Raw genomic sequence first — 27,986 nt, 5'->3', positions numbered from 1 at the left:
AGCACTTCCTGGGGGGTGGGGGGCCGCGATCGCCTCAGAGGAGGCCGAGGGGGGCTGAGGGAGGCGCCGGGTACGACAGGGTACGGTCCGATCCGATCCTCACAGCCGCCATCGCCGCCCTCCTCACCGCCGACGGACAGACCGAGCGAGCGAGCGAGCGAGCGGGCGGGACAGCGGGCGGGAGAGCGAGCGAGCGACAGGGCAACGACGGGGGCACCGAGCCTCGCCGCTGGGGCCCGACGCCCGGGTGAGTGTCAGGGTCCGGACCCGACAAGATGGCGGCCTGGGGCCCGCCCCGATCCGCCCCGATCCGGCCCGATCCGATGGGGGGGGGGAGGGGCGGCGGCCCGGCCCCATCGCCGCGGGCCTGCATCGCTTTGCTAGGCGACAACCGCCCGGCCCGGACCGGCCCGGACCGGCCCGGACCGGACTGAGGGGACACCAAGTCGTCGGGGAGGGGTGGGGAGGTGGGGGGGGGCCCTTCACCCCCATTTTCCGGATGAGGAAACCGAGGCCCTGTGAGGCCAGCCGAGGCCCCGCCCTACCCACCGCTTAGGACAGGGCTAGGCGCACAGTAAGCGCTTCACGAATACCATCAGCATCACTGTCATCAACCTCTCTGGGCCTCAGTGATCTCATCTGTCAAATGGGGATATAGACCGGGAGCCCCACGGGGGACCGTCTGATCGCTCTGTATTTCCCCCAGCGCTTAGCACAGGGCTTGGCACGCAGTAAGCGCTTCACAAATACCGTCCTCATCATTATTGTCATTAACCTCTCGGGGCCTCAGTGACCTCATCTGTCAAATGGGGATATAGACCGGGAGCCCCACGGGGGACCGTCTGATCACCTTGCATTTCCCCCAGCGCTTAGAACACGGCTTGGTACATAAGTGCTTCACTAATGCCATCATCATCATCGTCATTAGCCTCTCTGGGCCTCAGTGACCTCATCTGTCAAATGGGGATATAGACCGTGAGCCCCACGGGGGACCGCCTGATCACTCTATTTCCCCCACCGCTTAGCACAGTGCTTGGCACACTGTAAGCGCTTCACGAATACCATTACAATCATTGTCATCAATCTCTCTGGGCCTCAGTGATCTCATCTGTCAAATGGGGATATAGAGCGGGAGCCCCACGGGGGACCACCTGATCGCTCTGTATTTCCCCCAGCGCTTAGCACAGGGCTTGGCACACAGTAAGCGCTTCACAAATACCGTCATCATCATTATTGTCATTAACCTCTCCGGGCCTCAGTGACCTCATCTGTCAAATGGGGATATAGACCGGGAGCCCCACGGGGGACCGTCTGATCACCTTGCATTTCCCCCAGCGCTTAGAACACGGCTTGGTACATAGTAAGTGCTTCACTAATACCATCATCATCATCATTGTCATTAACCTTCCCGGGCCTCAGTTACCTCATCTGTCAAATGGGGATATAAACCGTGAGCCCCACAGGGGACCACCTGATCCCTCTGTATTTCCCCCAGCTCTTAGCACAGGGCTTGGCACACAGTAAGCACTTCACAAATACCATACTCATCATTACTGTCATTAACTCTCCGGGCCTCAGTGACCTCATCTGTCAAATGGGGATATAGACCGGGAGCCCCACGGGGGACCGTCTGATCACCTTGCATTTCCCCCAGCGCTTAGAACACGGCTTGGTACATAAGTGCTTCACTAATGCCATCATCATCATCATTGTCATTAGCCTCTCTGGGCCTCAGTGACCTCATCTGTCAAATGGGGATATAGACCGTGAGCCCCACGGGGGACCGCCTGATCACTCTATTTCCCCCACCGCTTAGCACAGTGCTTGGCACACTGTAAGCGCTTCACGAATACCATTACAATCATTGTCATCAATCTCTCTGGGCCTCAGTGATCTCATCTGTCAAATGGGTATATAGACCGGGAGCCCCACGGGGGACCACCTGATCGCTCTGTATTTCCCCCAGCGCTTAGCACAGGGCTTGGCACGCAGTAAGCGCTTCACAAATACCGTCCTCATCATTATTGTCATTAACCTCTCGGGGCCTCAGTGACCTCATCTGTCAAATGGGGATATAGACCGGGAGCCCCACGGGGGACCACCTGATCACCTTGCATTTCCCCCAGCGCTTAGAACAGGGCTTGGTACATAGTAAGTGCTTCACTAATGCCATCATCATCATCATCATTAACCTCTCCGGGCCTCAGTGACCTCATCTGTCAAATGGGGATATAGACCGGGAGCCCCACGGGGGACCACCTGATCACTCTGTATTTCCCCCAGCTCTTAGCGCAGGGTTTGGCACACAGTAAGCACTTCACAGATACCATCAGCATAATTACTGTCATTAACCTCTTTGGTCCTCAGTGACCCCATCTGTGAAATGGGGATATAAACCGTGAACCCCACGGGGGACCACCTGATCACTCTGTATTTCCCCTAGCTCTTAGCACAGGGCTTGGCACACAGTAAGCACTTCACAAATACCATCATCATCATTATTGTCATTAACCTCTCCGGGCCTCAGTGACCTCATCTGTCAAATGGGGATATAAACCGTGAGCCCCACGGGGGACCACCTGATCACTCTGTACTTCCCCCGGCTCTTAGCACAGGGCATCGCTCACAGTAAGCGCTTCACATATACCGTCATCATCATTATTGTCATTAACCTCTCCGGGCCTCAGTGACCTAGTCTGTCAAATGGGGATATAGACCGGGAGCCCCACAGGGGACCACCTGATCACCTTGCATTTCCCCCAGTGCTTAGCACAGGGCTTGGTACATAGTAAGTGCTTCACTAATACCATCATCATCACCATCATCATCATCATCATCATCATCATTATCATTGTCATTAACCTCTCCGGGCCTCAGTGACCTCATCTGTCAAATGGGGATATAAACCGTGAGCCCCACAGGGGACCACCTGATCACTCTGTATTTCCCCCAGCTCTTAGCACAGGGCTTGGCACACAGTAAGCACTTCACAAATACCATACTCAGTAAGCACTTCACAAATACCATACTCATCATTACTGTCATTATCTCTCCGGGACTCAGTGACCTCATCTGTCAAATGGGGATATAGACTGGGAGCCCCACGGGGGACCACCTGATCACCTTGTATATCCCCCAGCACTTAGAACAGTGCTTGGCACACAGTAAGCGCTTCACAAATACCATCATCATCATCATTGTCATTAACCTCTCTGGGCCTCAGTGATCTCATCTGTCAAATGGGGATATAAACCATGAGCCACACAGGGGACCACCTGATCACTCTGTATTTCCCGCAGCGCTTAGCACAGGGCTTGGCACACAGTAAGCGCTTCACATACACTGTCATCATCATTATTGTCATTAACCTCTCCGGGCCTCAGTGACCTCATCTGTCAAATGGGGATATAGACCGGGAGCCCCACAGGGGACCACCTGATCACCTTGCATTTCCCTCAGCGCTTAGAACAGGGCTTGGTACATAATAAGTGTTTCACTAATACCGTCATCATCATCATCATCATTGTCATTAACCTCTCCGGGCCTCATTGACCTCATCTGTCAAATGGGAATATAAACCGTGAGCCCCACGGGGGACCAACTGATCACTCTGTATTTCCCCTAGCTCTTAGCGCAAGGCTTGGCACACAATAAGCACTTCACAAATACCATCAGCATCATTATTGTCATTAACCTCTCTGGGCCTCAGTGACCTCATCTGTCAAATGGGGATATAAACTGTGAGCCCCACAGGTGCTACCTGATCACTCTGTATTTCCCCCACTGCTTAGCACACGGCTTGGCACATAGTAAGCGCTTCACAAATACCATCATCATTGTCATTAACTTCTCTGGGCCTCAGTGATCTCATCTGTCAAATGGGGATATAAACCATGAGCCCCACGGGGGACCACCTGATCACTCTGTATTTCCCCCAGCGCTTAGCACAGGGCTTGGCACACAGTAAGCGCTTCAGATATACCGTCATCATCATTATTGTCATTAACCTCTCCGGGCCTCAGTGACCTCATCTGTCAAATGGGGATATAGACCGGGAGCCCCACAGGGGACCACCAGATCACCTTGCATTTCCCCCAGCGCTTAGCACAGGGCTTGGCACATTGTAAGCACTTCACTAATACCATCATCATCATCACTGTCATTAACCTCTCCGGGCCTCAGTGACCTCATCTGTCAAATGGGGATATAAACCGTGAGCCCCACGGGGGACCACCTAATCACTCTGTATTTCCCCCAGCGCTTAGCACAGGGCTTGGCACACAGTAAGTGCTTCACAAATACCGTCATCGTCATTATTGTCATTAACCTCTCCGGGCCTCAATGACGTCATCTGTCAAATGGGGACATAGACCGGGAGCCCCATGGGGGACCACCTGATCACTGTATTTCCCCCAGCGCTTAGCACAGGGCTTGGCACACAGTAAGCGCTTCACAAATACCATCATCATCATTATTGTCATTAACCTCTCTGGACCTCAGTGACCTCATCTGTCAAATGGGGATATAGACCATGAGCCCCACGGGGGACGACCTGATCACTCTGTATTTCCCCTACCGCCTAGCACAGGGCTTGGCACACAGTAAGCGCTGCACAAATACCATCATCATCATCATCATTATTGTCATTAACTTCCCTGGGCCTCAGTGACCTCATCTGTCAAATGGGGATATAGACCGTGAGCCCCAGGGGGGACCACCTGATCACTTTGTATTTCCCCCACCGCTTAGCACAGTGGTTGGCACACAGTCAGCGCTTCACAAATACTGTCATCATCATTATCATTGTCATTAAATTCCCTGGGCCTCAATGACCTCATCTGTCAAATGGGGATATAGAGTGTGAGCCCCACGGGGGACCACCTGATCACTCTGTATTTCCCCCAGTGCTTGGCACACAGTAAACGCTTCACAAGTACCATCATCATCCTCATTATTGTCATTAACCTCTCTGGGCCTCAGTGACCTCATCTGTCAAATGGGGATATAGACCGTGAGCCCCACGGGGGACCACCTGATCCCTCTGTATTTCCCCCAGCTCTTAGCACAGAGCTTGGCACACAGTAAGCGCTTCACAAGTACCATCAACATCATTGTCATTAACTTCTCTGGGCCTCAGTGACGTCATCTGTCAAATGGGGATATAGACCATGAGCCCCACGGGGGACCTGATCACCTTGTATCTCCCCCAGCGCTTAGCACAGTGTTTGGCACACAGTAAGCGCTTCACAAATACCATCATCATCAGCATCATTATTGTCATTAACCTCTCTGGGCCTCAGTGACCTCATCTGTCAAATGGGGATATAGACCATGAGCCCCACGGGGCATGACCTGATCACCTTGTATATCCCCCAGCACTTAGAACAGTGCTTGGCACACAGTAAGCACTTCACAAATACCATCATCATCAGCATCACTATTGTCATTTACCTCTCTGGCCCTCAGTGACCTCATCTGTCAAATGGGGATATAAACCGTGGGCCCCACGGGGGACCACCTGATCACTCTGTATTTCCCCCAGCTCTTAGCACAGGGCTTGGCACACAGTAAGTGCTTCACAAATATCATCATCATCATTGTCATTAACCTTTCTGGGCCTCAGTGACCTCATCTGTCAAATGGGGATATAGACCGTGAGCTCCACAGGGGACCACCGGATCACTCTGTATTTCCCCCACCGCTTAGCACAGTGCTTGGCACACAGTAAGCGCTTCACAAATACCATCATCAGCATCATTATTGTCATTAACCTCTCTGGGCCTCAGTGACCTCATCTGTCAAATGGGGATATAGACCGTGAGCCCCATGGGGGACGACCTGATCCCTCTGTATTTCCCCCAGCGCTTAGCACAGGGCTTGGCACACAGTAAGCGCTTCACAAATACCATCATCATCATTGTCATTAACTTCTCTGGGCCTCAGTGACCTTATCTGTCAAATGGGGATATAGACCGTGAGCCCCACGGGGGACCACCTGATCACTCTGTATTTCCCCCAGCGCTTAGAACAGGGCTTGGCACAAAGTAACCGCTTCACAAATACCATCATCATCATCATTATTGTCATTAACTTCCCTGGGCCTCTGTGACCTCATCTGTCAAATGGGGATATAGACCGGGAGCCCCAGGGGGGACCATCTGATCACCTTGTATCTCCCCCAGTGCTTAGAACAGTGCTTGGCACACAGTAAGCACTTAACAAATACCATTATTATTATTATTAGATTGTTCTACCGGGGGGGGGGGGGGGCGGATGTTCATGGTCTTTACCCCCATTTTCCGGATGAGGGAACCAAGGCCCAGTGAGGCGATCCATGACCGAGCCCCTTCTTACTCCGCACCCCGCCCTCCCCAGCGCTTAGAACAGGGCTTGGCACACAGTAAGCGATTCACAAATACCATCATCGTCATTGTCGTTAACTTTTCTGGGCCTCAGTGACCTCATCTGTCAAATGGGGATGAAGACCATGAGCCCCACGGGGGACCACCTGATCACCTTGTATCTCCCCCAGCACTTAGAACAGTACTTGGCAGATAGTAACCACTTCACAAATACCATCATCATTGTCATTAACCTCTCTGGGCCTCAGTGACCTCATCTGTCAAATGGGGATGAAGACCGTGAGCCCCACCTTGTATCTCCCCCAGCGCATAGAACAGTCCTTGGCACACAGTAAGCGCTTCACAAATACCATCATTATTATCAGTATTATTAGATTGTCCTCCGGGGGAGTGGGGGGGCGGGGGCTCGTGGTCTTTACCCCCATTTCCCGGATGAGGGAACCGAGGCCCGGTGAGGCGATCCCTGGCCGAGCCCCTTCTTCCTCCACACCCCACCCTCCCCAGCGCTTAGCACATAGCGCTTCACAAATACCATCATCGTCAACATCATTGTTATCATTAACTTTTCTGGACCTCAGTTCCCTCACCTGTCAAATGGGGATGAAGACCGTGAGCCCCACGGGGGACCACCTGATCACCTTGTATCTCCCCCAGCGCTTAGAACAGTGCTCAGCATATAGCAGACGCTTAATACATAATAATAATATTATTATTATTACTGTTTTATTCTCTGGGCCCTCATCTGTCCAATGGGGATTAAGACCGTGAGCCCCACGGGGGACGACCTGATCACCTTGTATCTCCCCCAGCGCTTAGAACAGTGCACGGCACATGGTAAACGCTTAACAAATACCAGCGTTATTGTTATTAACTTCTCTGTGCCTCAGTGGCCATTAATTCTGTTTGTTCTGACGACTTTGACGCTGTCTACGCGTTCTGTTGTCTGTCTCCCCCTTCTAGACTGTGAGCCCGTTGGCGGGTAAGGGCCGTCTCTAGGTTGCCGACGTGTACTTCCCAAGCACTTAGTACAGTGTTCTGCACACAGTAAGCGCTCAATAAATACGACCGAATGAATGAATGTATCTGGCAAACGGGGACGAAGACCTTGATTCCCACGGGGGACGACCTGATCACCTTGTATCCCCCGCGGTGCTTAGAACGGTGCTTGGCACATAGTAAGCGCCTAACAAATACCATCATTATTATTATTACTATTATTATTCTCTGGGTCCTCATCTGTGAAATGGGGATGAAGACCATGAGCCCCCCATGGGACCACCTGATCACCTTGTATCTCCCCCAGCACTTAGAACAGTGCTTGGCACACAGTAAGCGCTTCACAAATACCATTATTATCATTATTATTAGGTTGTCCCACGTTGGGGGGGGGGGGGGCCTTGTGGTCTTTACCCCCATTTTCCGGATGAGGGAACCGAGGCCCGGTGAGGCGATCCATGGCCGAGCCCCTTCTTCCTCCGCACCCCGCCCTCCCCAGCGCTTAGAACAGGGCTTGGCACACAGTAAGCACTTCACAGATACCAACATCATTATTATCATTAACTTCTCTGGGCCTCAGTTCCACCATCTGTCAAATGGGGATGAAGACCATGAGCCCCACGGGGGACCACCTGATCACCTGGTATCTCCCCCAGCGCTTAGAACAGGGCTTGGCACATTGTAAGCACTTAACAGATACCATTATTATTATTATTATTATTATTGTTAACTTCTCTGTGCCTCAGTGACCTCATCTGTCAAATGGGGATGAAGACCGTGAGCCCCACGAGGGACAACCTGATTGCCTTGCATCCCACCCAGCGCTTAGAACAGTGCTTGTCACGTAGTAAGCACTTAACAGATACCAACATTATTATTATTATTCTCTGGGCCTCGGTTCCCTCATCTGTCAAATGGGGATGAAGACTGTGAGCCCCACGTGGGACAATCTGAGTACCTTGTATCCCGCCCAGCACTTAAAACCAGGCTTGGCACATAGTAAGCGCTTCAAAAATACCATCATCATCATCATCATTATTATTATTAACTTCTCTGGGCCTCAGTTCCCTCATCTGTCAAATGGGAATGAAGACTGAGAGCCCCACAGGGGACCACCTGATTATTCATTCGTTCATTCAGTCGTGTTTATTGAGCGCTTACTGTGTGCAGAGCACTGTACTAAGCGCTTGGGAAGTACAAGTTGGCAACATATAGAGACGGTCCCTGCCCAACAGAGGGCTCACAGTCTAGAAGGGGGAGACAGAGAACAAAACAAAACATATTAACAAAATAAAATAAGCAGAATAAATATGTACAAGTAAAATAAATAGAGTAATAAATACATACAAACATATATACATATATACAGGTGCTGTGGGAAAGGGAAGGAGGTACGGCAGGGGGGATGGAGAAGGGGGAGGAGGGGGAGAGCCTGTCCAGCGCTTAGAACAGTGCTTGGCACATAGTAAGCGCTTAACAAATACCAACATTATTATTATTATTATCATTAACTTCTCTGGGCCTCAGTTCCCTCATCTTTCAAATGGGGATGAAGACCATGAGCCCCATGAGGGACAACCTGATTATCTTGTATCCCCCCCAGTGCCTAGAATAGTGCTTGGCACATAGTAAGCGCTTAACAAATACCAGTATTATTATTAACAGATTGCCCCACGGGGTCGTGGGGGGGGGGGGGTGCTCAAGGTCTTTAACCCCGTTTTCCAGATGAGGGAATCGAGGCCCAATGAGGTGATCTGTGGCCGAACCCCTTCTTCCTCCGCACCCAGCGCTTAGAACAGTGCTTGGCACTTAGTAAGCACTTAACAAATACCATCATTATTATTATTATTACCAGCACGGCCTGGGGGCTACAGCCCAGGCCCGGATGGCAGAAGGTTGTGGGTTTGAATTCATTTGCTCAATTGTATTTATTGAGCGCTTCCTGTGTGCAGAGCACTGGACTAAGCGCTTGGGAAGTACAAATCAGCAATGTAGAGACAATCATTCATTCATTCAGTCGTATTTATTGGTATTTGTTAAGCGCTTACCGTGTGCCAAACGCTGTTCACAGTGTTGAGGTAGCTGCACGGTAATCAGGCTGGCCCATGTGATGATGATGATGATAATAAGAAGCGCTTACTACGTGCCAAGCACCCTTCTCGGCCCTGAGGTGGATGCTTGGTAATCAGGCCGGCCCATGTGATCGTGATAATATTAATAACAGCGATGGTGTTTGGTAAGCGCTTACTACGTGCCAAACGCCGTTCACAGCACTGAGGTAGCTGCACTGTAATCAGGCCGGCCCACGTAATGATCACAACGATAGTAGCGATGGTATCTGTTAAGCGCTTACTGTGAGCCAAACACTAAGCGCTGAGGTAGATGCCAGTTAGTCATGCTGTCACTCGTAATAATAATAATGATAATAGCGATGGTAGTGATAATGTAATAATAATAATAATAATGATAGCGATGGTATTTGTTAAGCACTCGCTGTGTGCCAAAAACTGTTCTCAATGCTGAGGTAGATGCACCGTAATCAGTTTCTCCCACGTAATGATAATAAATAATAATAGCGATGGTATTTAAGTGCTTAGAGTGTGCCGAATGCTCTTCCAAGCGCTGAGGTAAATGCGTGGTAATCTGGCTGCACCACGTTACGATAATAATAATAACAGTGATGGTATTTGTTAAATGCTTACCACGTGCCAGGCACCGTGATAAGCGCCAGGGCGAACACAAGCAAATCGAGTTGGACACAGTCCCCGTCCCAAATGGGGCTCCAAGCCTCGATCCCCATTTTACAGACAAGGCCACTGAGGCCCGGAGAAGTAAAGCGACTTGCCCGACGCAGCGGACGAGCGGCGGAGCCAGGATTAAAACCCGTGGCCTCTGACTCCCAAGCCCGGGCTCTGGCCCCGGCCCCTTAAACCATGCTGCTTCCTCGAGCTAATCTGGTTAGGGTGCAAGACCGGCCCCCGGGTTGCCGATGAGGAAACCGAGCCGCAGAGGAAGTGAAGCGACGGGCCCGAGGTCGCGCCGCAGACGAGGGTGCGCTCGTTGAGGGCAGGGAATATGCCTCCGATGTTGTATTCTCCCAAGTGCTTAATACAGTACTTTGAATACCGGAAGCGCTCAATAAACATGATTATTAATAATAATAATGATAACAGTAAGGGGCAGAGTCCGGATTAGAACCCAGATCCTTCTGACGCCCAGGCCCGTGCTCTGTCCCCTAGGTCACGATCCTTTTAGTTGTCCACCCTGCTGTGCCAGCCGGTAACAACGATAATAGTAATAATTGTGATATCTGTTAAGCGCCTAGACCACCCAGCCCTGGGGAAGGCAGGTGGGACTCAGCCCCGTCGTGCGGTCTGAGGGTGGGGAGACATCGGAGATCGTGAAACCGAAGCACAGGAAAATCAAGTCACTATCTCGAGGTCACACAGTAGGCCGGCGGCAGGGCCAGATTCAGTACTTAGCAGGGCTTAGTACAGTGCTCTGCACACAGTAAGCGCTCAATAAATACGATTGATGATGATGATGATGATCAGGACCCAGGTCACCCGCCCCCCCGGGCCCGTGCTCCGTCCACTAGGCCGCTCGGCCGCTGCTTTCCGCCCTTTCCCTGTCACCCCGGTTTCCTTTCGCAGCGTGATTCCTGATCGATCGGTAGTATTGATGGAGAACGAACTCTGAGCGGGAGCACGACACTGAACGCTTGGGAGGGCACGGGAGAGTCGGGGGATACGACCCCGACCCTCAAGGGGCTCACCGTCTACCGGGTACGGAGGGCTGCCCCAGATGCTTCTGGGGGTACGATAAAAAATTAGGAGACCCGACCCCTGTCCTCCTCCGGGCACCCCGGCCTTGCGATTCCTTCACCTCGGGGACCAGCCGATTTATCATTATTAGGACCCTTACCTCGTTCCAGGTCGAGGGAGAACCTCCCAGGCGTAAAATGCTTTTCCTCCTCCAAAACACAGCGTTTTTCGCCAACTTCTCAAGGCCGGCGAGCCGTTCCCCGGGAACAGATCGTCCATCGGAGTGATGCTAAACTTCCCCGAGCGGCGTCCTTCGCGGCATCGGCGGCTTTTATCGATCTCCCAGATGGGTGCCGTGTGTAGTGCTGGGCGGCGGGCCACGAGGCAGATGTACTCTCTTCCCTAAATCTCCCGCAAAAGAGACAGGTAGAACAATTTGTGAATCAGGTGCTGAAAAAAGCAATGCAAAATCCCATCGCTAGTCAAAATTGACAGGGGGGATTTCTAGATTGGGAGGGCCGATTTTAGAACGAGAGGGTTCTGGATTTTATTTGTTATGTCCACGCTTGGGTTAATCCTGGGTTCAGCTACTGGGGCGTGCTTATTTTTTTTTAGCATTTTCACGTACAGTCCTACTTTAGATTAACGTTGACATTTGGCTCTGTGGTTTGTCGTACTTTTAAAAACCACCGTTTGAACCACCCCATCAGACACATCCCATGAAAAACCTAGCAGGTCATTCAGCTCCGCCTTATAATCACTGAATGCATTCGGGTATTTGCTGTTTATACATATATTGTGAATAATAGATCTGCTCTGCCGTTGTTTTTGGTCACCTAAAATGACTTCAATCTCTAGTCCAGCACTTAACCCTCATCAGATACGTGGTCCGACGGGCTTTAAAAAAGATAGATGATTCTTAATGTGACCTAATTTTTTTTTTCCCCTCCCGGGGTATGTGCCGTAGCGACCCGTGTCATACGTCTACGGCTGTAACTGAAAAAGTGTGATGCTTTTTCCATGAGCTGTAATCTGTTCTGCTCTCATGGAGCCACGGGGTTTCTCTTTGGACAGTTAATTAGACTACTTAGTATTGACCTTTACCTTAAGAGTTGTCAAAACAAAAGCGGCAACAGTGTAGAACATTAGAACAATACTTGCGTTTAATTAATTTTTACCAGCCTTCACTCAAAACTCTGTGTGGATCCTGCCTCATTAATAACTTCAGTTGTCTTATAGTTTTTAGATGTGGAACTGACGATAGGTAATACACTTTCGTCCTCAGAGACTTCCCTCCCAATTGACCTATTACTCTATTTGTCATCAGTAGGACGTGACCGAAGAGCTTTAGGATGACAGATGGTTTCTGTGATTAAGCCTTTAACAAATCTCACTTTTTTCTATTAACCCCACAGCTTCCGGTACATAGTAAACACCTAAGAGAAGCAGCCTGGCTCAGAGCACGGGCTTGGGAGTCATAAGTCCTGGGTTCAAATCCCGGCTCTGCCGGTTGTCAGCTGTGTGATTTTGGGCGAGTCGCTTGACTTCTCTGTGCCTCACTTACCTCTTCTGTAAAATGGGGATTAAGACCGTGAGCCCCACGTGGGACAACCTGATCACCTTGCATCCTCTCCAGCGCTTAGAACAGTGCTTTGCACATAGTAAGCGCTTAACAAATGCCATCATTATTATTACCCAACAAACACCATAAAAAAGAAAAGAACAGAAGAAGACATCGATATAATCGTTAGGTTGGTCGTGGCATCGGTCCACTCTTAGGTCCGTAACGCCAAGGTAGTTGAATTGTTAATAATCCATCTGCTCTACCCATTGTATTTGTGTCTCGGGGCGTCCGTCGACATTTAAAGCGCCGCTCGGGTCTTTTCCCAGCAAACACGTTGAACGTTTAATGTTTTTTTAATGAACCCCTTATGGGTCCTTCAAGTTGGAGTAGTGCCGGTACTCCGATAAAAGGTTGCTAGAAGATCAATCAATCAATCAATCGTATTTATCGAGCACTTACTGTGTGCAGAGCACTGTACTAAGCGCTTGGGAAGCACAAGCTGGCAACATATAGAGACAGTCCATAGAAGATCTAAGCTAGCTTCCCTTTCGGAGATGACAAAATAAGACTCCGCGTTCCCATCTTATTTTCTTTTAATTCTTTTTTTTTTTCCAAGTAATTGCCATTCCAGTTGACCAACCGGAAACCACACCCTAGTGGCCTGTGGAGCTCTCATTGGATAAGAGATGCAGGAAGTAAGTCTCGGGCGTTTTGGATCACACCTCCCCGACTGCGCATAGCGCCGACTCGGTGCCCTCCGAATTCCCCGGCCCATTCAGCCGGCGCACGGCACCGTGATTTCTCTGGCTGGGGACGACCGAGCGCCACTCCCTAGCGGCTCAACTCCGTAGCAACCCCGGGGACCCCGGGGATTCCGCCCTGTCCCTAGAGCTAAATCGGCTCCCTCCTGTCGTCCCTCGCTGCCCGCGGAGCCCGAGGTGTGCCTCGGGAACCGCGTAAGCCATTCTTATTATTTGACAGAACCGTGCCCATCGAGGCCCCCCTCCCCGCCACACGCCCCTCTCGGAGACGTAGACGTAACTCACCAGGGGCAGGTCGGAACGGCCCTCCCGGTGCCCTCTCCTCTCGAGCCGGTCAGAAGCGGGGCCCTTAAGGACGGCTGACGGAAAGGTGCGCCCGTGCGTGTGTGTCTTATAGATAAAAACGATGGCCTCGGGCAGCTCCAGCAGCGAGGAAGAGCGCAGCCTCCGAGAGTGCGAGCACTATGTCCAGAAGCACAACATCCAGGCACTCCTCAAGGACTGCATCGTGCAGCTGTGCACCGCCCGGCCCGAGAGACCCATGGCTTTCCTGCGGGATATCTTCGAGAGGCTGGAGAAGGTAAAGAGAAACCTGGCGAGGGGGGGAAAGCTCAAAAAGTGCTTCTTCACATCCGTGTTACGATCCCCAATTGAGGGTAGTGCCTTCTTTGATTTCACCCGATGTACATAGTCAAGTGAAAGACGGCACCCCCACCCTCCCAGGAATTCATTCATTCGGTTGTATTTATTGAGCGCTTGCCGTGTGCAGAGCGCTGTATTGAGCGTTTGGGAAGTGCAATCCGGCAACAGACAGAGACAATCCCTACCCAACAGTGGGCTCACAGTCAAGAAGGGGGAATTCTCAGATCACGTGTTCGAACTAGAGAACCATAACTTTAAATACCCAGGGGACCCGTAGCCTAGGGGCCTCATTTTCAGCACATCACTGGGTCTTAAGAAAGGGAGAAAGGCAGGACACGTTTCCATTTTGCCCTCGGAGCTCTGTGCTCGGGTCTAAGAATTCTTCCAGGTAAAAGCCTTGGCTTGCCGAAAAGGCCCGAGAGAGATTTTACGCCATCCACTCCAGTTTAGACCCGGAAGAACGGGTTCCCGGCAGTCAGAAGAGCAGTCCTGACCGAGAGGGAAGGAGCCCGTTTGGCGGTAGGGGTGTTTCTGCAGATTCAGCGGGTGGGACAATCGCTCCTTATAAAATGTCATTTGATCTATAATCCGGGGAAAGAACGGAGCCTCTGGCCAGTAACCGCACCCGCTTCGTAGCCCCCTAAAGTGCACCGACTAATCGGTAAACTTTCTCTGAGGAGCTGTTGATCTACTTCCATTCGTACTCGGTAAACAGCTCCCGGAAGTACCGTCTCCGGCTGCCAACAGGACGGAAAGCCGACCGCTCGCTGCAGAAACAGATTGTTTACTCTAGCTACAGAAGTGAAATAATGCTTACCGTTCTAATACTAGGAACAATGCTCTTGACATTTCAGAAGATAAGGTAGGGAGGAAACTTGAATGACTTTTCAGAAATCTCGGCTTTTTTATCCCCTGCCACCACTCGGTTTGGGGGGTATAAAACCAGTGGACACAAACCCCCGCTGTCAAGAAGGATGGAAATTTGACAGCTCACTGCAGCTACAGAAATGAAACGATGCTTACCAATATAATACCAGAATTGAAGCTCATTATAACTCAGAAGATAAATCAGGGAGGGGACGTCAGGGAATTTTCAAAAGCGGCTGCTGTCGCCCCCCTACACGAACCAGTCGGGCATGTTGAAGACCAGTTCCCTTGCCCCCCTCCGTCACCCTAAGAGTAGCAGTGCACTAGTGCAGGTGTCTGTGAACAACTGTACAGAAACTGGGTTCGGTGAATCAAGAGATCAAGGCAGAGAACCTAGTCTCTCAAAGACCAAAGACATTGTAAGAATTTGTCTGGCAAGGTTGAAGCCTTCTTCAAAGCCATAACAGGGGGACTTGTAAATGAGTCACTTGCAAATGGTCAGGTCCAGGACCGTCACGTCCAGATCAACACACGTGACCCTAAAGAATTGTTGGGTTGCAGGTGGGGGAGCGGAGGACCTCTCCTACCTCTGGGTCCTTGGGAGATCCCCGGAGCCGTACTGTGGAAATGCCACGCTCTGGATAAGTCGTTTTCGGCTGGTGGATCTCGGCGCATCTTGGTCACTTCCCGGTTATCGTTCACCCGTTAGGGACCGAGCTTTGTTCCGGATGCTGTCGTCTTATGAGGTGGGAGAGGGAACAAAAATCCAAAACGTGATTAACATCATAAGGAAATAACACCTATAACAAACAACCCCGAGAACCGAGCCCTCTTCTTAGAAGGTTTGGCAGGGTTCTCCGTATTCCCCCTTTAGATCCATTCATCGTCTTTACCGAGCGCTCACTCCCATACCGGGCGCTCGGATTTCCACTTCTCCCTCCCTCTTGGCCGTCAAAAGAGAAGAGGAGATATTTCGTGTTTACCGCGTGAATCCCAGTGTGTCCGAAGGAGGATCCCGAACTACCCGAGGGCCACGTGACGGACGTATTTTGTCTCTCGCAGGAGGAGGCCAAACAGCTCCAGAACCTGCAGAAAGCAAGCTCCCGTTCAGATTCTCGCGAGGATGAAATCTCTCCCCCGCCTCCCATGAACCCAGTGGTCAAGGGCCGGAGGCGACGGGGCGCCATCAGCGCCGAAGTGTACACGGAGGAGGATGCCGCGTCCTACGTCAGAAAGGTAGCTCACCACTCGCGTCACGGGGAGGCGGCTCGGGCGACGCCGTTTCGGCGGCGGCGTTCGGTAAATCCCGTCGCGTGCGGAGCACCGCGCCGAGGGCCGGGGAGAGGACGATCGAGGGCGGCAGATCCACGGTCCTCGGCTCGTCTTGCCTCTCAAACTGTTAAACTAGAGGAGACCGACGTGACACGCCGGGCGAACCGGGAACCGGTTTCCCCTGCAGATCTGTCGGTGGGTTTTAGTGAGCACCTTCCCCCTCGTTCGGAGCGCCGGCTGAAGCGCTTAGGACGCTAAAGGCAAAAGACGCAATCCCTACCCCCGGGGAGCCGACGAGCTAAGGGAGGCAAGGAAGAGTGAAACCGGGCCGTGGCTCCTCTCACGGTGTCTGGTAATTTGCGGACTGGGAATGGGACGGGAAAGTACCCGCCCCGTGCCCAAAGCACCTCTTGAGAACACGGCGGGACCAAGCCGAGTCCTGCCCGCTTCCTACCTCTGAACTCCTTCCTTTGGAGGCAACTTTCTTAGACTGTGAGCCCCACGTGGCACAGGGATGGTGTCCAACCTAATTCACTTGGACCGGGCCCAGCACTTAGAACAGTGTTTGACACATAGTAGCTTTAATAAATGCCAGGACACCCCCCCAACCCCTCGAAAAAAAACAAAACAAAAAAACCGTCACGTGTAGTTACGGTATTTTTTAAGCGCTTACTTTGTGCCCGGCACAGTACTGAACCCCGGGGCGGACACAAGCAGATCGGGTTGGGCACAGGCCGTGTCCCACGGGGGGCTCACGGTCTTCATCCCCATTTTACAGATAAAATAAACTGAGGCACAGAGAAGTTAAGTCACTCGCCTCAGGTCACGCGGCAGACAAAGGGCAGAGTCGGGATTAGAACCCGGGTCCTCTGGACTCGCAGGCCCGTGCTCTATACAGTAGGGTGCACTGCTTCTCGGCGTACTTCGTAACCCTCCTTGAATCAACCGCCTCTCGTCCATTTTAGGTTAGAGAATCCCTCCCCGGGAACCAGACCTAGGCCACAACCTGGGCTCAGTCATCAGCCTCTCCCCACACACCGAACCGCCGCCATTACCAAGTTTCTCAGATGCCTTCCTTTCAGGGCAGGAACACGGTGACAGTGGGGGCTTCCTTTCCCTGCCGTCATCTGCAAAACACAGCGTCATTTAGGAAAAAAACGTAGGCCCGATGAGAATTTTACCTCAGGTTTTTCGGAGCCCATAAGGGGCAAGTGTCCGATTTTTATTTTCCTGTGATAGGGATGGTGGCCATCCCGTCTCCCCCCGACAACTCACATTTTCCTGGCATCTGCCCTTTCTATTGCCCTCTCTGGTTTTCTTTACCCACTTCTGGAAACCCCCGTTTCTGTCCGCTCCCACAGGGCCTATGCGATGAGAAGAGCCCGGGGGTGGTGGTGGTGAAAGAGACACAGAGAAAACAGCTAAGGAAGGTGCTGGAATCCACTTTAGTCCTGTGTTTGGGATAAAGACCTGTCTGCCAGACAGCTACCTTGAGCGAGTCCTCTCTCTTTCTCCCCTTCCAGAGTATCAGCTCATTCAGGGCACAGATCTATCCACTAACTCTCTTGTATTGTACTCTCCCAAGTGCTTAGTACACTGCTCTGCACACTGTAAGCGCTCAATAAATAACAGCAATGTCAGATTTTCAACGGGATTGAGAAATCTGTTTGTTGGCATCTGTGAAACACTAGGCAGATCCAAAGTACTCCATAAGCGTGAGACGATAAAAGAGCCGAGACGGCCGCGTTAACATTCGGACGCCCTTTCGGTCGACTGAGATCCCCGGGGGTGATCTTCAATCGTTTCCACTTCCCTAGGTGATTCCAAAAGATTACAAGACTATGGCCGCTCTGGCTAAAGCAATCGAGAAGAACGTACTGTTTGCCCACCTCGATGACAACGAGAGAAGGTACGGCCCGATCCGGTTTCGTTCGGTTTTACGACTCCCTCGACGGCCCGAGCTGGAGTTCAGGGTAAACGCTCCCCGGGGGAGCGGGCCACCAGGACTCGTGAATGTCCGCCTTGACCTCGCGGGGCATCGGGAGGAGGAACGGCGGGCTTCACGCCCGTCGCGTACCTTGTCAGTCGCTCCCGGAGCGACCCCCTCGCCCACCCGGTGACGATCCGCCGGAGGTCTGTTGGTTCCAACAGAGGCAGGGGACAGATAGGAGATCAGGAGGAAAGGTTCAGTGATAAATAATAATAATGATGATGCTATTTGTAAAGCGCTTACTATGTGCCAAGCACTGTTCTAAGCGCTGGGGGCAATACCAGGTAATCAGGTTGTCCTACGTGGGGCTCAGCCTTAATCCCCATTTTACAGATGAGGCAACTGAGGCCCAGAGAAGTGAAGCGACTCGCCCAGGGTCCCGCAGCCGACAAGCGGTGGAGCCGGGATCAGAACCCGCGACCTCTGACTCCCAAGCCCGTGCTCTTTCCCACTGAGCCGCGCTGCTTCTCCCGATAGGGAGACAGAGGTGAAATCTCCTCACTTCTCACCTTCCCTACTCCCAGGCGAAGGAGTTTTGGGCCACAGATAAAACCCCACGCCCGAGATCTCCGTGACGAGAAAAGATAATACGTGTGTCGATGTTCGGGGGGAGGTGGAGATCAGGACCGGTACCCAGACTAGGTTTAGACGGTAGTCAAAAATCTCTTCGATCTACCGTTGCCGTCGACTTACGTGATTCCAGCCTAGGAAGACGTAATTGGGCTTTGCTACCTTGGTGTGTGACCGAAAATACTTGGTACACCCCTTTTCTAGAACCGGGGTGTCTGAGTGAGCCGCGGCCTCAGGGAGGCCAGGCTAGCAGTTGAGGAGGAAGTTGAGGCCTGTGGCTTTCTTCCCCAGCTACGCAAGGATCCAGATCTAGCAAGTTTGTAATTTGCGGCGGCGGCGACAGGCCGGGACGTTATCAGGAACCGTTAGCCGGAGCCTTCCCGGGCCGCGGTCCGATTGTCTTCCTTCTCCCCCCTCCTCGTCTCCCGGACTGTCCCACTCGGGTTGGACCGTCCAGGCCACCTCAGGGGGGTTGGGGTTGAAGCCTCCTTCCCAGCTGTGCCCTGATGAGTCACCCAAGGAGCGAGGGCCAGAGTGCCCTTGCCCCGGTCTGTCCCCTGCAGTGGCTACCACACACCACCGGCTCTGGGCCCGCGAGCATATCTTTTATAGTGACAGGGAACCTCACCTGCAGACACTGCCCGGACACCTTGATGGCAACACGAAAGGGAAAATCCGCCAGTAGCCACGCTCCCTTGTCAGTGGAAAGTCATACTCTGAAGTGTAACGTCAGGTATCCTGTCCTTGCAGTGATATTTTTGATGCCATGTTCCCGGTCACCTATATCGCCGGAGAGACAGTAATACAGCAAGGTGAGCGGAGAAAATTTCTACTCGATCTTCGAGTCTCCCTCCCGCCCCGGGCCCCCTCCCCCGACCCTTCGGCCGATACGCGTTCCGCACGGGCAGCTGGAAAAACAGGTCGGGTGTTTCCGTAACCAGAGCTGGAGTTTCCCGCAAGGAAATACAGGTTTCTTGTTCCCGAGCCAACCAGCTCCCTCTTGACGGGCATAGATTTTCCCCCCGTGGATCTGATTTTCATCAGATGTCCCGAATCTTACCCGTAACACCCCTACCCGCCCTCAACGCTCTCGACTGCTCCCGCTTCCCATCTCGCTGGGCCGGACTGAAAACAAGCCTCCCCCTGCGGCCGCCGCTCTGTCTTAAGAAAATGAAAAGTCACGAAAACCAGACTGCAAGGAAATAGGAACGAAAAGCAATTTGGAGATGTTCGGGGCCCTCTAGTTTTTTAGACGCAGAACTATCAGGTATATTCTAACTTGCGTGATTGTTTTCATTGAGCCTTGCAACATTCATTGTTACCTCACGAACTTCTCCTCCCAAGTTCGCTCAGGACATTTTGTCCCCTGTGGTTCAAGTCTTATCACTCAATCCACCAAAGTAAAATCCTTCACTGGCCAGGAAACGCATCCTGTTTCCGTGTCAGCCCCTAGCCTAGCATTTTCTAGTAAAGATTCTTGAACTCAAACGTCCGCTTGTGAATTCAGGGTACACAGGATCGTACGCGATGTCCTCTGATGCCTTTTTTTTTTTCCTTCCCCTTCTCTTATTCTTAGGTGATGAAGGAGATAACTTCTACGTGGTTGATCAAGGAGAAATGGATGTAAGATTTTAATATTCGAAAGACATGTTTGAATTGTTTTGTAAGTCCTTAATATCCTCAAACAGGAGGAATGGGGCTGGTGGCGCTGGGTATTTGGACCCTGGAGTCCAAGTCCAGCGTAACGGACATCCTTACCTTTTCCCCTCGTGCTGTCTGCAAGGGCAGAAGTGCAGTTTAATGCCCTGTGTTGGAATCACTCCTTAGCCAAACAGGAAAGGCGTAAATGCTCTTCTTTAGGTGATACTGCTATTTTCTCTGCTCTGTCTTGAAAAAGAACTCTTTCCTACCCTGAAACTGGGGGGAAAAGGAAAAATAGACGCGTTAAAATGGTCTCAAGGGTTGTTTCTAGGTGTGTGTGTGTGTGTGTGTGTGTGTGTGTGAGTGAGTGAGTGAGAGAGAGCGAGCAGAGCTACCTATTAAGATCACTTGCCTTTCAGGTCTATGTCAACAATGAGTGGGCGACCAACGTCGGAGAAGGAGGGAGCTTTGGAGAGCTTGCTTTAATTTATGGAACACCCAGAGCGGCTACTGTCAAAGCAAAGACGAATGTGAAGCTGTGGGGAATTGATAGAGACAGCTATAGAAGAATCCTTATGGTGAGCCAGTTTCCTTATGTGATCGGGACTGAACAGGAAAGAGTCTAGAGCTGTCGGTGTCTGTGCTACGGCACCCGCGGTGCCAAAACCACTAACCTGGCTCCTCCCGAAATGGCGATAGAGGGTTCGGTCGAAGAGCCCGGCCTCGATTTCTACAAACGCATCCCTGGAGTTTCGAGTGCCAGTCGCCGTTTAACTAGAGAGCGTCGGGTAGTGGAGCCGACTAGCCGTTGCTCTACCCCCAGCCCTGGGTGAGCGTGACAGATCTGGTCCATCGCATCACGACATAAAAGTACAGATATCTTTTTCTGATTATCAGATCCACAGAGAAGTTTTCCACTAAGGTCCCATTTACTGCTTAGACTTTGAACCCCATGTGCCTAGTGCTTAGTACAGTGCTCTGCATGCACTAAGTGCTCAATAAATACCATTAATGATGATGTGGGATGGGGACTTTGAACTGATTAATTTGTATCTACCGTAGCACTTGGGTCAGTGCTTGACAAACAGCGCTTAACGGATCGAGCACTCTAGGGTGGGAAGCAGCACGGCCAGCGCTGTATGCACTGGGAGCCAGAAGGTCATGAGTTCTAATCCCGGCTCCGCCATTAATCTGCCGAGTGACCTCGGGGAAGTCGCTTCGCCTCTCTGGGCCTCAGTTCCCTCATCTTTAAAATGGGGATTGAGACTGCGGGACAGGGACCGTGCCCAACCCAATTTGCTCATATCCACCCCAGTGCTTGGTACATAATAAGCGCCTAATAAATGCCATAATGATTATCATTAAATACCGTGATTATGAAGTTCGCTCTTTCCCAGTCCTATTTTTAATTGGCTCTTCCAGCCTGGCGGTTTATCGGAACATCTAAATTTCAGTTTTCCGTGTTCCTTTTGCAGGGAAGCACCCTGAGGAAGCGAAAGATGTATGAAGAATTCCTGAGTAAAGTATCTATATTAGGTGAGTGGGAGGGTTGTGAATCGTATCGGTCGTCGTATCGGCACGACGGCGCTCCCGGGAAGAACGACCTCGCCGTTCAGAGATTGTTCCAGTCTAACAGATAACCCCAGAGATCTACCAACATCACTTAGCTAATCACCTAAACCTACCCAAGTAGAAAGAGTCCCCGACTGGCCACAGAACTTTGTCATCGGTCCACTCGATTCCTATCTCTCAATTGGTAGAAATGAATGGCTTTTCAGTGCCCCACAGCTCGCTCAAAACAGTGCCAATGTGTGTCAGTTTGAAACGGTACCGGTAAAATGCCAACGAGGAGGAGGTGGTGCACCTTCGTCGCTGCCGCGTCGGAGGTCGTCTGAAAAATGACGCAGTGGAAAAGCCGCGGCCTCTCGGTTTCCTGGGACAGGTGAAGCGTGGTCCCCGTTTGGTTCTCCCAGAGACAGGAAAGTGTTAGAGAAAGTCCAGAGCTGCAGGTTGAATAATTTAGCAGAATTTAGAGACTGTAGAGAAGCAGCATAGCCTCGTGAAAAAACATCAGGCCCAGGGGTCATAGAACGTGCATTCTAATTCCAGTTCCACTACTTGGCTGTGATACCCCGGGCAGGTCACTTAACTTCTCTGTGCCTCGGATACCTCGTCCATAAAATGGGGATTGAGACCGTGAGCCCCGTGTGGGACAGGGACTGAGTCCAACCCAATTACCTTGTTCCGCTCCAGGACTTAATACAGTGCCTGGCACAAAGTTAGCGCTTCACAGATACCAGTAAAAACAAAGCACACACGCCCACCTTCGATTCTTACCTTACAGAATCACTGGACAAATGGGAGCGTCTGACGGTAGCTGATGCATTAGAACCTGTTCAATTTGAGGATGGGCAGAAGATTGTGGTGCAAGGAGAACCAGGAGATGAGTTCTTCATTATCTTAGAGGTAAGCAAAGATTTCTTATCCGGGGGGCAGAAAAAGCAACTTTCATTTGGTTCCTCAAGCGTAGAAACCAATCCCCAAACATAAAACTGAATGACAAACCTGGATTCCAGTTGGGTTTTGCAGCATCCGTGACATAGGGGGATCAATGGCTGGCTGGTCTTTTTGAGCCACTGCTGTTTCGAGGGTTGATTTCAAGAGCAGGCAAGGCCCTCCTTAGAGGTGAATTAGGGAAGCAGCTTGAATGTCTAGTGGATAAAAGCACATACCAGGAAGTCAAGGACCGGGCTTCTAACCGCACACCTGCCACACTCGGGCTGCGCGACTTAGGACAAGTCATTTGACCGTTTGGTGCCTCGGTTTCCTCAACTGTAAAATGGAGATTCCGTACCCGTTCTCCTACCTACTTGAACCGTGAGCCCCACGTGGGTCAGGGACTCTGTCCGACCCGAATAACCAGAGTCTTTCCCAGCGCTTTAAACAGTGCTTGGACACATACTAAGCGCGTAAGAGATACCAGAAAAAAAACGGGGGTGGGAGGGGAGGACAAAACCATCAGAACCCCGCGTCTTCCAAAACGTGCCCCGACCCAACTGTTGAGCGTATTAACGGGCGATTAAATGGCCGGGATTCCGCACCGCCCGTGTCGTCCTTATGAAGAAACTAGTAACTCGGGCAGTCCTACCTGCTTCCCGAAATGGCTCCCTCGGAGGCCGGAACGGTACGGCAGAGAGCCTCGACCCTGCATCCGCACGGCCCAAGATCCCCGGGGAGCGGAAGGCCCGGAAGGAGGCCGGCCGGTTGCGCCGATGCTCCCGGCCGTGGGTCCGTCTTCGGTGGGGGACCCGAGGGACCCCTCCCACGCTCGGCCCCGGGCCGAGCCGTGGCCGTCGTCCGTGAGCCACGGAGAGGGCCGCGGCGGCCGTGCTGAACCCAATCGGGCCCCGGGGCGTTTTAACCCGCTCCGGAACCGCCCTGTGCTCGTTTCCGTTCCAGGGCTCGGCCGCCGTGCTCCAGCGCCGGTCGGAAAACGAAGAATTCGTCGAAGTGGGACGGTTGGGGCCTTCGGATTATTTCGGTACGAGGTGTCTTTTGCGCGGCGGAGTTCCTCCCCCTGCCAGTGAGCAACGGCCGTCTCTTCCCTCATCCCTCGTCTCGATGGCCTCGGCCTCGGTTTCCCGCGCCCCAAGGGGATAAGCGGGAGGCCCCGGGGTCGTCGCCGTCGGCCCGTTATTCTTCCCGTTCGATAGCGGGACCCGGCGGCGAGATCGCCGAGCCGTCGGGGCCGTCGAACCGGTCAGCGACCACGGGGACGCGGCCGAGCCGTGGTAGACCCTGTTCTCACGTATCCCCGGCCCCCTCCCGCCCCCACTCCGAGGGCCTTTGCCCGCTAGTTCTCAGTGACCTCCTTTGTCCCGCTCACTTCCTCCTCCTCCTCTCGCTCCAGGTGAAATCGCCCTCTTGATGAACCGCCCTCGGGCCGCCACCGTGGTAGCCCGGGGCCCCTTGAAATGCGTCAAGCTGGACAGGCCCCGGTTCGAGCGCGTCCTGGGTCCCTGCTCGGACATCCTCAAGAGAAACATCCAGCAGTACAACAGCTTCGTCTCACTGTCCGTCTGAAAACGCCGCTCCCCTGCTCCGTCCGGGCTTCGCCGACGCAGACTGCTTTCTTTTCTCCATTCGCGGGGCCTCGTGGCCCCTGGCGTTACAGCTTCCTGTCTCTTTATAAATATATATATATATATTACATACATACACGCACACATACATATATACACAAACACACACATACATATATGTGTATGTATAAAAAGTAGCTTTCATTGCACCGTGTTTAATTTGGAGCATTAGTTGAAGCGCTCCAACCTCCAGTTTAGAAAGAGTTCAGTGGAGACTTGGCTGTTACTGCTTCTCTCTGTGCAGTGTTCACGTCACGACTCCGGCCTCGGGTGCCGTGTTTTGCGGGGGGGGGGGAGGGAAAACCCCTCTCCCCCACTCCAGACCCAAACGAATCACCATAGAGCGAGGATGTAACAGCGGAAAATATTTTTTTAATACGATACGTGCTTTTCGAATTACTGTCTGCATATTTTAGGCCGTGGTCATAATCTGCTGTATTTCTTGAGCTAAACTAAACCAAGGGACTCACCGAGCTCCACGAAGGTAGACCGTTTTCTGGGTACCGCAATCGGCGCAATGGAGAGGGGCGTGGGCCTAAATTCAGAGAGTAGCGGGGAGCGGGGAACAGGCCCACGTCCGTTAGTTTTAATGTAGCTTCAATGGTAGAGTTTAGCGTTCCGAGCTTTGAGGGATTTTGGTCAGCACAGCTTAACCGATTCTTACCCGCTCGGCCCCCGACCCGCGCTTCTCCTGTTGGGGCTCGACCCCCGTCCCCCCGCCCTCCAGACTGGGTCGAAAGATCTTCGGTTCCAAAAATCACCCCGATAGTTCCTCCCCTTCCACCCAGCTCGTGCCAAATGGTAAAGGGGAGCACCGCACTATTTGAATTTGAGGCGACCCACCTTCTAATGGTCTTACCTTGCTGCTTTCCGCTTAAGGCGAAGCCCCCGGTTTTCTCCTCCGTTGGGTCGGGTCCGGGTTACTTAGGAGCGCTCTGAGCTTCCTTCCGCTCACGTGTCCTCCGTTCCCAGCAGGTGGGTTGGAACAGCAGTCCTGAAAGCAACACGGAGGGACTTATGACTGATAGAGGAAATGCCGTTCTCTCCCGCTAGATTCAATTTCTCGTTTATTTTCACGTGTCAGCTGGTGTTCTGGTGAATGGGGTGGGTCTACTTTTTGGGTGTTCTTAAAAGCTGGTCAACCCCCCACCCATCTTACCGATAATTCTGCCTGTTTACCCATCTTAGCGTGATGGTAAAAATCATTTTTTTTTTTAAAGTAAGACTTGTTGCTGAGTCCTAACTATATTTCAGTATTTACCATCTTTGGGTCACAATATATCGTGGTCACACCAGTAATGTCTGACAGTTTTGTTTTTCAAAGAATTCCACAGTTCTGTAGTGAGGGCAACTTAAGGTTCATTTGATCCATAATTCATCTAGAATTGGGAATGACGACAAGCATTTTGGCTTTTGTGCGGCGTTTGGCTTTAAAAATCCCCCCGCTCCTTCCTACCTTTTCCCAGGTCGAGTCGGGCAGGGTCGTCGTCTCGCGTTGCCGTCGCTTTCTACGCGGCCGAGAGAGAAATGGAGGGCTCCGTCCTGCAGGGAGAATCTTTAGTTCATTTTGGTATCGGACAAAACCAAGGCCGTGGGCAGATATTCTCGGTTTCTCACAAGACCGTATCTAACGAGTGTCGTTCACTAGTTCTTTCCTTCGTAGGCAACTCCTTTTTTGCCAAGTTTTTGTTATTAATGTTTTGATTATCCAGATCTTCTGTTCTTTTTGAAGCTTGATTTGGTCTTGGTTGAAGCACCAACAGTATATCTAAACAGGTTATTTAGAAGGCCACGAGAGGCACACTTTGATATATATATATCTGTATCCATACCTATTTAGATGACTATAAAAAGACTTTAGTTTTGCTGCTGACTCATCTCGCGGTTTTGGTCCCTTGTCGTTTTCACCTAAAAGATTTTAAGGCAAGCCAGTTATGTCTGAGTTAAATATTAATCACCGTCGTAGCTCTAACTTTGCGTGCAACTTCAATAGGTCGTAGAAGCCACTGTGGGCAGAGTTCACTTTGGCAAACAGCCAGGGCGCTGGCGGTCCTTTCGGCCCGGCCCATTTAGGGAACTGGAGCCACCTCCCGCCCTAGACAGCTAGAGATGGCCAGAGGACCATTTTTGTATCGTTACTCGACTTCCGGTCTGATATACTGTACGTGCTGATCTATCTTATTCCTTTTGTTATAGATTGTCCTAATGGCAGGTCAAGCAATAAAAATGATTGAAATTCTTAAAGGCAATCGGTCTTTTCTTTCTTTCCCTCCCCCATCACGTCTTCCCAGGGGGCGGGGATCAAAGTGACGCGGCGGGGACGGGTCTGCCGACTCTGTTGTGGATCGGACTCTCCCAGGCCGTGCGCACTGAATGCGCTCGAGAAATACCGCTGACGGATGAGTTAGCTCCGGAGACCGGATCAAATCGGCACTAGAGGACTCGAACGGGTCCGTGGGATAATTTAACCTGTTTACACCAAATTACGGGGAGGGCGGTCGGATCCACGTCGGGATTTTTTTTAATCATCATCATCATCAATCGTATTTATTGAGCGCTTACTGTGTGCAGAGCACTGTACTAAGCGCTTGGGAAGTACAAGTTGGCAACATACGGCATTAAGCACTTACTACGCGCCAAGCATCGGCACTGGGGTAGATACCACAGTCGTCCTGGGAGACCTTGGGGTTTTGTAAGCTCGGGGAGAACTGCTTCCTATTCCCGCACGTGAGTCGGACATAAAGGTGACCCAGAGAACGGGGTGAGGGCCCAAGTGAGGGTTTGACACCTCTAGTGCTTACCTTCATCCAGGGCGTCCCTTCCCTCCATTTATACTCAACGTCTGAGTCCGGGGAAGAGTCTCCTTCAAGCAGCAAGCGGCACGTGGATGTCCAGCCTGGGTGTCCGTCGCTCCCCTAGGAGAACGTTTCTCCATCCTGTCACTTTCCAGCCCAGACGGCCAGACCGGGTTCAGGCCCATTTCGGCCCCGAGTCACTGACGGACGGGCGCCGCCCGGGCCCGACCACTTGGCCCGGTGGTGGGCCGGAGTTAGAGCCCCGTGACTCGGTTCATAATAATAATAATAATGATGGTATCAAGTGCTTACTGTGTGCCGAGCACTGTTCTAAGCACTGGGCTAGATACAAGGTAATCAGGTTGTCCCACGTGGGGCTCACAGTCTCAATCCCCATTTTGCAGATGAAGCAACAGGCACAGAGAAGTCAAGAGAATTGCCCAAAGTCACACAGCTGACAATTGGCGGAGCTGGGATTACAACCCGCGACCTCTGACTCCCGAACTCGGGTTCTTTCCATTAAGCCAGGCCGCTTCTCAGGTTCGTGAAACCGAAGGAACGTATCGACCTGCTACGGGTCCCGAGTTCAACCCACATCAATTAGCTGACGGCCGGACACC

The 27,986-nt window shown here is 51.9% G+C and overlaps 1 protein-coding gene across 2 annotated transcripts; it reads left to right on the top strand.

Moving 5' to 3' along the window:
* The first annotated feature begins 43 nt into the window (after window positions 1-43).
* PRKAR1A (protein kinase cAMP-dependent type I regulatory subunit alpha) lies at window positions 44-26,820 on the top strand. Of its 2 annotated transcripts, none has more exons than XM_038757030.1 (12): window positions 44-247; window positions 13,303-13,381; window positions 13,845-14,027; window positions 16,019-16,192; window positions 18,046-18,137; window positions 19,539-19,600; window positions 20,365-20,411; window positions 20,849-21,007; window positions 21,905-21,965; window positions 22,774-22,895; window positions 23,889-23,970; window positions 24,340-26,820. In XM_038757030.1, the coding sequence occupies exons 2-12, from the start codon at window positions 13,373-13,375 to the stop codon at window positions 24,510-24,512; spliced, it is 1,164 nt and encodes a 387-aa protein (XP_038612958.1). In that variant the 5' UTR covers window positions 44-247; window positions 13,303-13,372; the 3' UTR covers window positions 24,513-26,820. The 2 variants fall into 2 exon arrangements, with proteins under 2 accessions (XP_038612958.1, XP_038612959.1); XM_038757031.1 differs by lacking the exon at window positions 44-247 and adding an exon at window positions 11,454-11,548.
* Window positions 26,821-27,986: the final 1,166 nt, after the last annotated feature.

Source organism: Tachyglossus aculeatus, chromosome 15 (assembly GCF_015852505.1).
Source record: "Tachyglossus aculeatus isolate mTacAcu1 chromosome 15, mTacAcu1.pri, whole genome shotgun sequence".
Classification (NCBI taxonomy): domain Eukaryota; kingdom Metazoa; phylum Chordata; class Mammalia; order Monotremata; family Tachyglossidae; genus Tachyglossus; species Tachyglossus aculeatus.
The sequence above is the reverse complement of the archived record's forward strand: the minus strand, read 5'-3'. Positions and strand labels throughout refer to the sequence as shown.

Bases quoted from the DNA above. Each gene is read 5' to 3' on its own strand.
- PRKAR1A (XM_038757030.1), top strand. The intron at 18,138-19,538 runs GTACGGCCCGAT...CTGTCCTTGCAG, and splicing joins CTCGATGACAACGAGAGAAG to TGATATTTTTGATGCCATGT. The intron at 21,966-22,773 runs GTGAGTGGGAGG...CTTACCTTACAG, and splicing joins GAGTAAAGTATCTATATTAG to AATCACTGGACAAATGGGAG.